General features: G+C 40.5%; 1 protein-coding gene across 2 annotated transcripts; it reads right to left on the reverse strand.

Moving 5' to 3' along the window:
• Window positions 1-1,431: 1,431 nt before the first annotated feature.
• orai1a (ORAI calcium release-activated calcium modulator 1a) lies at window positions 1,432-7,333 on the reverse strand. 2 transcript variants are annotated; one of them, XM_076270607.1, is made up of 3 exons: window positions 7,010-7,333; window positions 5,135-5,468; window positions 1,432-5,004 (listed from the first exon to the last, which is right to left on the reverse strand). In XM_076270607.1, the coding sequence occupies exons 1-3, from the start codon at window positions 7,121-7,123 to the stop codon at window positions 4,805-4,807; spliced, it is 648 nt and encodes a 215-aa protein (XP_076126722.1). In that variant the 5' UTR covers window positions 7,124-7,333; the 3' UTR covers window positions 1,432-4,804. The 2 variants fall into 2 exon arrangements, with proteins under 2 accessions (XP_076126722.1, XP_076126721.1); XM_076270606.1 differs by having other exon boundaries at window positions 1,432-5,468; window positions 7,010-7,327.
• Between the last annotated feature and the right edge of the window lie 28 nt (window positions 7,334-7,361).

Here is a 7,361-nt window from a genome sequence, read left to right on the forward strand (position 1 = left end):
GAAGTTTTAGGCAGCACAGTGTAGGCTACATGTACATGTACTCAAAAGTATGTAGATAATGAAAAATAGACTGTACGAGTAAAGGGTGTGTCTGTAAAAAGTCTACATTTAAAGAGAAGTGGCATCTCACACCAGTGGTAGAGAAAAGTATTGTTAAGATGACATGCAATGATAATCCTTTCAGGACTAAGCCTAAAACATTAGATAACAAATATTAACAGTTTTCCCATTCAGTCTCACCAGGGTCTAAAGTAAGCAGTAATAAAGACAGAGCTCGACCTGTAATTTATGGAGGCTGATTCTTTTTATGCAACCTTTGTTTGCAGACCATAGAGCCCTGGACAGCAGAATACAAAGACTGAACAAACATTATGTAAAACCATTCTTCCTTGATAGTCTACTATATTATTTTCTTTCTACATAGATTCTATAGTCTTTCTACGTAGTGGCACAGAGTATAATTTAATTGTATTCATTGAATTTCCAAAATAGTATGACATTGTGTTAAATCACTGGGTGAGATTATCTGTCGACCTATCTCGGATAGTTGCACAATCAACCAACAGGGGGCAGTTTTCTACTGCATCTACTTTTTTTCTACATTCTTGACACTTCTAACCCGACTATCCAAATTATATGTAATCTAAATACTTTACTCAATAGGAACAGGCTATGTTTTGATATGTGCTTTTGGATAATGACCATTAAACTATAATGAAAATAGTGTGCCACATTTGTCTAATATTTAATTTAGTTATTTGCCTGCACTTCAGCATCTTGTTCTAATATGATGGTGTAGTTGTGTCTTGCCGATCAACATCAGCCATCCTTGTGTTTAGCCCTCATATCGCAGCCTAGCGACCCACTACTTGCCCTACGACAACTCCTAATCCCCATGGACAATTCATTCCCTACACTGGACTATTTGAACTTTCTGACACTAAATAGGATTCATGCATTATCATACTGGACATTTAATCATCCCACCTCTTTGTAACATATACCTCAGGTGGCTTTAAGCACCTGTTCTATTCTCTACACCTACCCAACTTATTCATTTATCATGTATACAGACCTTACTGCTCTGTAACTGACCCTAGGCAGATGGGTCAGGCGCTTAAGTCGTGGATCTGCTCGAGGTTTCTTCCTATATGTATCTCCAATTCTAGGGAGTTTTTTCTCGTCCCTGTTACTCATGGGCCCTCTCTGAATGTTTAACAGTCTGTAAAGCACCATGAGACGTGTAATGTTTTGGCGCTAAGTGAAATTAAATGGAAAATACTGTAAAATCTCTTATCTGGGCCTTTCAGCCTGAACGACCTATCAGAAAATCACTGTACAAATGTTGACTCCCTATCAGCAGATACTGACAATTATGCAATGGTAGTTCAGGTCCAACAAGACAATCATAGAGAGACATAAGCACGGTCCTCTCGTCAATTAAATATAAATCTTTATTCTGTGATCCATTCACAGTAGGAAATTATCAATAAGAAAACTTCAAATGTCTCAGTCATCATGCTGTAACTTGAGAATAGATGCAAAGAAGCATATGAATAAAACGCAAAAAGCTAAAAAAAATCCTGACAGACACTGTTCCACATCATAGTGCAAACAGATATGTGCAGCCGCCAAATATATATTTTAAATGATACAATTAAACATTGTAACATTATACATCCATCCTTTATCCAACATAGGTGTAACTCGTTTTGTATGGGTGTGTAGATTTTTCTGCACACCACAACATAAAAAGCAATTCTATTGTAACTGAAATGTAACGGTGTGGCTGAGTACCATATTGGTGTAAATAAGGCAGCCATACAGGCTTCAAAAATCAACTGTTTAGAATCATGTTCTGACCTATTCTCCACTGGCTCTAAACATTTCACAAACGAGAACTAAGTGGCATCAATTGAAAAGTATGACATTTGAATATCGTCACTGATTGACTTCTTACCATAAATTTAAGAAAAAGTAACAGTTACACAAAACATCCTTTTTCATACAGTATATATGCATATATGACAGTGTAGCATGCTGCCATTGTAAGGTCTTTTTGACACTATGTAACAAAAAAGACCAGTTCATAATGTATCATCAGAAGGCACAATTTCAAAATGTTAAACAAATGGGGGACAAAAAAAAAAACAGACTACCTGTGTCTGATTATTTCTGATGATGACTGCAGATTGCAAAATGTTCTCACATGCAATTGTATTTTCCCAACATAGACCACTAATATCAAGCATGGCATCTGCAGCAACGGAATCTATTTGCTGCATGTGACATAATGTGCATGTGCCTCTGCTTACCACAACCAGAAATGTATAGTCATGTGGATCAAGACATAATTATATAATTACAAAAGAAAGATATGACCTATTCATGACAGCCTGTGGTGGACAACAAAAAGGAATACAATGTGGCTGTTGTCTAATATCTTTGGGTTGTAAGTAAACCAGTGTTGTAGGATACTATTGGCGCTCTGGTTATGGGTTAATATTGGAGATGCTGCATGTATCTGTGAAGGCAAATATTCAAATTATGTTGGTACAAAGTCTATGCTTAGTAAAGTGTTACAAAACTTAACATCCCTGTTCATGGGCTTAAATTTTACATTGACCAGATAAACATAGCCGGATAGTGTAAACACTCCAAAACTGGCGCTTTGATATTGTACAGCACTGGTCTTGGCCATCACTTCCACTGCAAGTGGAAATGTTGATAAACGACCAAGAAACAAATTTTCTTCAGAGTGCTTCCTAGAACAGTGGTTTGGATAAACAACAAAGCTACGAAGAGAACTTAAAGAGTCATGCACAACCAGGCGGCTTTAGTCAAGTTCTTAATTTCCCTGTAAACACTTCACATTATTCACGTGATCTTTTCTTCACATAAATGCAGAAATGCAACACAAACATTTAAGATACAGTTAACATCGTCATACAATAAAATGTTTCACATAATGAACATGCAAACAAAACAAAAATCACAAAAGAATAATAATAAATATATATTTATATGTCTGCATTGTTTGTCTTTACATTCCTCAAAAAGTCTTTTTTTTTTTTTAAACCAGTGTGGGCGGTACTTTATGAAGAGAACAAAGAACTAGGAAGTACCCATTGTAACCTTTACTAAGCCAAGGTGGAGAGACAACTGCAATCATTGTACACTCAAGGCTATGGTCTGTTGCCTTGAAGAAACAATATTACTCATACCTTTGACAGACCACTGGCAGAAGCCTGCATTAAGAGAGTGGGTAGCATGACCATACAACCCTGTTCACACCTGGTATCGTGATCGGATCTGATCCTTTTCAGACCTCTAATGCCAGGTACATATGCACTCAGATCCGATCACAAAAACAAAGATATTTGTAGGTGGTTCAGAACGCATTTGGCTGAATAGCAATTGTAATGTGTATAGGAATGCATCCTGGGCCACATTGAAGGAACGCCTACTCATCTGACGTTGTCTGTGAAAGCCATACCTGCCAACATTTAACGTTCCAAAACCGGGAGTTTTTTGTTTTTTTTTGGGGGGGGGGGGGGGGGGGGGTCATACTCTCCTTGCAAAACTGCATTTCGGTCGTTGATTTTACCTTACAGAAAGAAGTTATGTATCCACCTGCTGCCTGCAGCCTACCTCCAAAATTCCAAAGCTGCTGTCAGATTATGTTCTAAGAACAAAACTTTATTGATTGTGTATCAACACTCAATAACAGTTTGTCATGTGGTAATCACTAAAATTCTTCCCTAACAATTTGACAACAGCTAGTTCTGGAATAGGCTACTCAACTAGCCCACTTGCTTGCGAGACTCAGTGGCTGCGCAGTATGCACCCGTGTCCTTATGTGGGTTTTGGGTTGCCAGGTTTTATGACAAAAGGGTTGAAATTGAAAGTAAATGATTGTGTGAAATACGGGAGAAACCCGGGAAAAACGGGAGTATTGGCAGGTATGGTGTAAGCAGAAGTCTGAGTTTGTACTCATTTTTGAAGCAAATCTTCAACATAAATTGCAGCAACAAGACAAAGCAAGTCTGCTTAATAGTAAACTTGCAAGCTAGAGAACGTAGTACAGTAGAGGGTAGAGTGTCTCATCTCCATCTGAGCTGGAGAGTCTGTACAGTGAAAACAACAGGATGCCTATCGCAACTGGGCAATTTATGAAGAAATAGCAACAAAGATGGAAGTGAATGGCCACATGTGTTAATGTGTAACTACAGCTGGTCATGTTGGGCCAGGGGATTCCTCTGTGGAGAGACTCATCTAAAATTCTAATACAGCTGTAAAAATCACTGCATTCCCCAAAGGTCTGTGCATAAATGTGTTTTTGTGTGTGTAGATGTGTGCCTGTCTCTGAACAAGGCTGAAACAATGCATTGGCACTATCATACACTGTACAGTGCTGACTACGGCATTCAGAAAATCCAAAACTTATAAACATATACGGTTTGTTAAAGAGGCACTTTAACAAAAATATTTGGAAAATAGCTGCTCTTGAAATATCAAAGTGGTGATGGGCTGGGATTAGACTAATTAGAGTTTTAGGTAGGATTCTGCGGTTTCTAAACTGTGGGGAAGTCGACTACTTCATACATACCAAACAAACTGTTAAAAACAAATGAACCTGTGATTTCTTTTGGGGGGGGCATATGTGTGCATTTGCATGGTTATTGAGAAAATGGGTGTTGTTCCAGATGATAAGGGTTACAGGCGAGGGTCTGGTTGCAAGGATTTTACTGTGTGTGCGTGTATGTGTGTGTGTGTCTGTGTGTACGTACACGTGTACATGTGTCTATACGTCTGTGTACGTACGTGTGTGTGTGTGTGTAGAATAAGGAGTGCAATAGGGGGCTGGTCCTCTAAGGGAAGTGGGCAGCGGCGGCTGCTGAGGGCTGCAGGCTGATCGTCTCTGCCCTGTGGTCCAACTGGTTCTGGAGGCGTGTGATGTTGGACAGCTCCTCCAGCTCCTGGAACTGCCGGTCTGTCTTGTGGCTGACCAGTGAGCGGTAAAAATGCACAGCGAACACAATGAACACCAGGCCAAACGGTACCATGATCAACGTGGAGGTGATGGCAGCCGCCTGGCCGGGACTGAAGCCCGGCGCCTCCGTGGCCGACTCACCGTGGTCCTCGGTCTTCCTGACCGGGCTCTGCAGTGGCAGGAACTTGACCCAGCAGAGGAGCACCACCTCGGCCAAGAAGAGCAGTGTGCCGATGACGGTGGAGAAAGCCCAGGCCAGCTCGATGTGGCGGTGCATGCGCTCGTGTGGCGACTCCTTGATCGAATTGAGGTTGTGCACGTTGCTGACCGCCTCCAGGTTGGGCAGGATGCAGGTGCTGACCATAAGGGCGAACAGATGCACCGCCACCAGCACGGTGGTGCAGGCGCTGAAGGCGATCAGCAGCCCTGGAGGATATGTGTGGTCCCGCTCCAGCTGCACCTCCACCATGGCCACCTGTAAGGGCATGGGCATACAGTCACTGTAAAGTGTAGTGATATCCCAGGGACCTTTTAATTTAGCGTGTGACATATAGACAAGCAAGTAGGCCTCTGGCATTGCGTCTACGGTCGAACCACAGCCAAAATGTACATATATTTACATTGTCAAGCTCAAATCTGTCAGAAACTAGTAGCTTAAGAAAGCAGTGTTTCCCACACATTGACTTATTTGTGGCGGCCCACCACAATATCAACATTGACCACCACACAATGATTTTCGAGGTTGTACTAAATTGCACTTAAATCTGGTTCATCATAACCACGCTATGCTAATTTGTTGAAAACTGTTGAATTCAAGTTAATTCTGCATACCTACCCCCACAAATAGAATTCAGTTCTGTAGGAAACACTGGAAAGTGTTGAATGTCTACAAATGTATGCTTGGAGATTATGCTGAAAATATGTATGATTTATTTAGGACACAGGCCAGGATATTTTGTACAAAATGCTTCTCTTGTGTCAAGTACAGAAAGACAAACATAGGTCTACATAATTCAGGTAAGTTATAACACATTTGGGGTGATCACTTAAGAGATCAAATTATCAAATGTAATCATATTAATTGAGCTGTAAGATGATATCTAGAGATGTCCAACAGGTTATAGAAATATTTGTTTATGAACTCCTTACTTTATATGGACACAGTATGGACATTTCCTAGACAAAGTAGATCAACGGTTTACAGTATCACTGCATGAAAAAGTCTTTCTGTATAGCAGCTTAATTCAGTCAAATGCATGAACGTCTGTATTTTGCAAATAAACTATTTAAGAACTGTTGTAGTTAGATGTATTTGAACTGATGCACTACATACGTATGTCTTCCTATTCTCAAGAAATTTTAGGAAACAACAAGCAATGTTCACCTTTTTCATGTTCAATCAGAATTGGGGAAATAGCATGCTAATCAACAAGCATCACTTTATTTGGCCCTGACCAACATGTAGCCTTACTTTCAGTTTGGCTATGTGTGGCATATTTCATTGCCATCCTTGAAATTCTGCAGAAATATCAGGGTGTGTGTGTATGGACCACCGCAACGGAAACTTAAGACGTAGTGATAACTTTCCGCATGCAGCATTACATCCGCTGGTATGTAGCCTAGGTTTGGTTAACTTTGGCTTAACATATGAAGCATATCGGTGTTTATTCATGGGTTTCATCAGGTCCCTTTCCACAGGTGTATTAATCAAGCACCATGCAGTCTGCATTGATAATCAAGATGCTTGATTTTATACACCTGTGGAAAGGGACCCGATGAAACCCATGAATATTTAGGGATGGCAACTTAAATGAAAAATAAGTTGACAAATGCAGCTGAATCTACTGATCAGGTGACAGGTGCATGCTACCCATCAAGGAGGTAATCGCATGCGTCATACTGTGAAAGCAAGCACGGCTATGTTTTACCGACAACATTCCAAATTCCAATGCAGACTGAATCGCTATGTGGGGGTTAGTATGTAAATGTAAAGTTATATGCTGTAGGCCTACTTACCATAGCGAAACCTGAAAGCAGAGCTGAAGTTCTGCTACTTGCCTTCAACTTCGCCCGACTCAAGTAAAGTTTTCTCCATGACAGAGCTTGGAGGGAGTGCTCGTTCAAACTCATTCTGTCACAGCTAGGGCAAACTTCAAGAAGCAAACGTAAAGTTGTCTCGAACTACAGCAATGTAGACTCGACGGTTACTCTAATAAGGAGGAATCCGTGTTAAGTGCTACACGATAGGATCGACATGACAATTTTGATCAACGGAAACTCTGAAGAGTTGAGATCTGACAGCAAAGAATGTACTTCTAAGTAGCTACAGCGGCAACATATTCCTGCTCACTCAGGAAACTACATTCTG

Source organism: Alosa pseudoharengus, unplaced genomic scaffold (genome assembly GCF_046254945.1).
Source record: "Alosa pseudoharengus isolate Yale_2024_CS ecotype anadromous, Long Island Sound unplaced genomic scaffold, YU_APseudo_1.1 YU_APseudo_1.1_scf_6, whole genome shotgun sequence".
NCBI lineage: Eukaryota > Metazoa > Chordata > Actinopteri > Clupeiformes > Clupeidae > Alosa > Alosa pseudoharengus.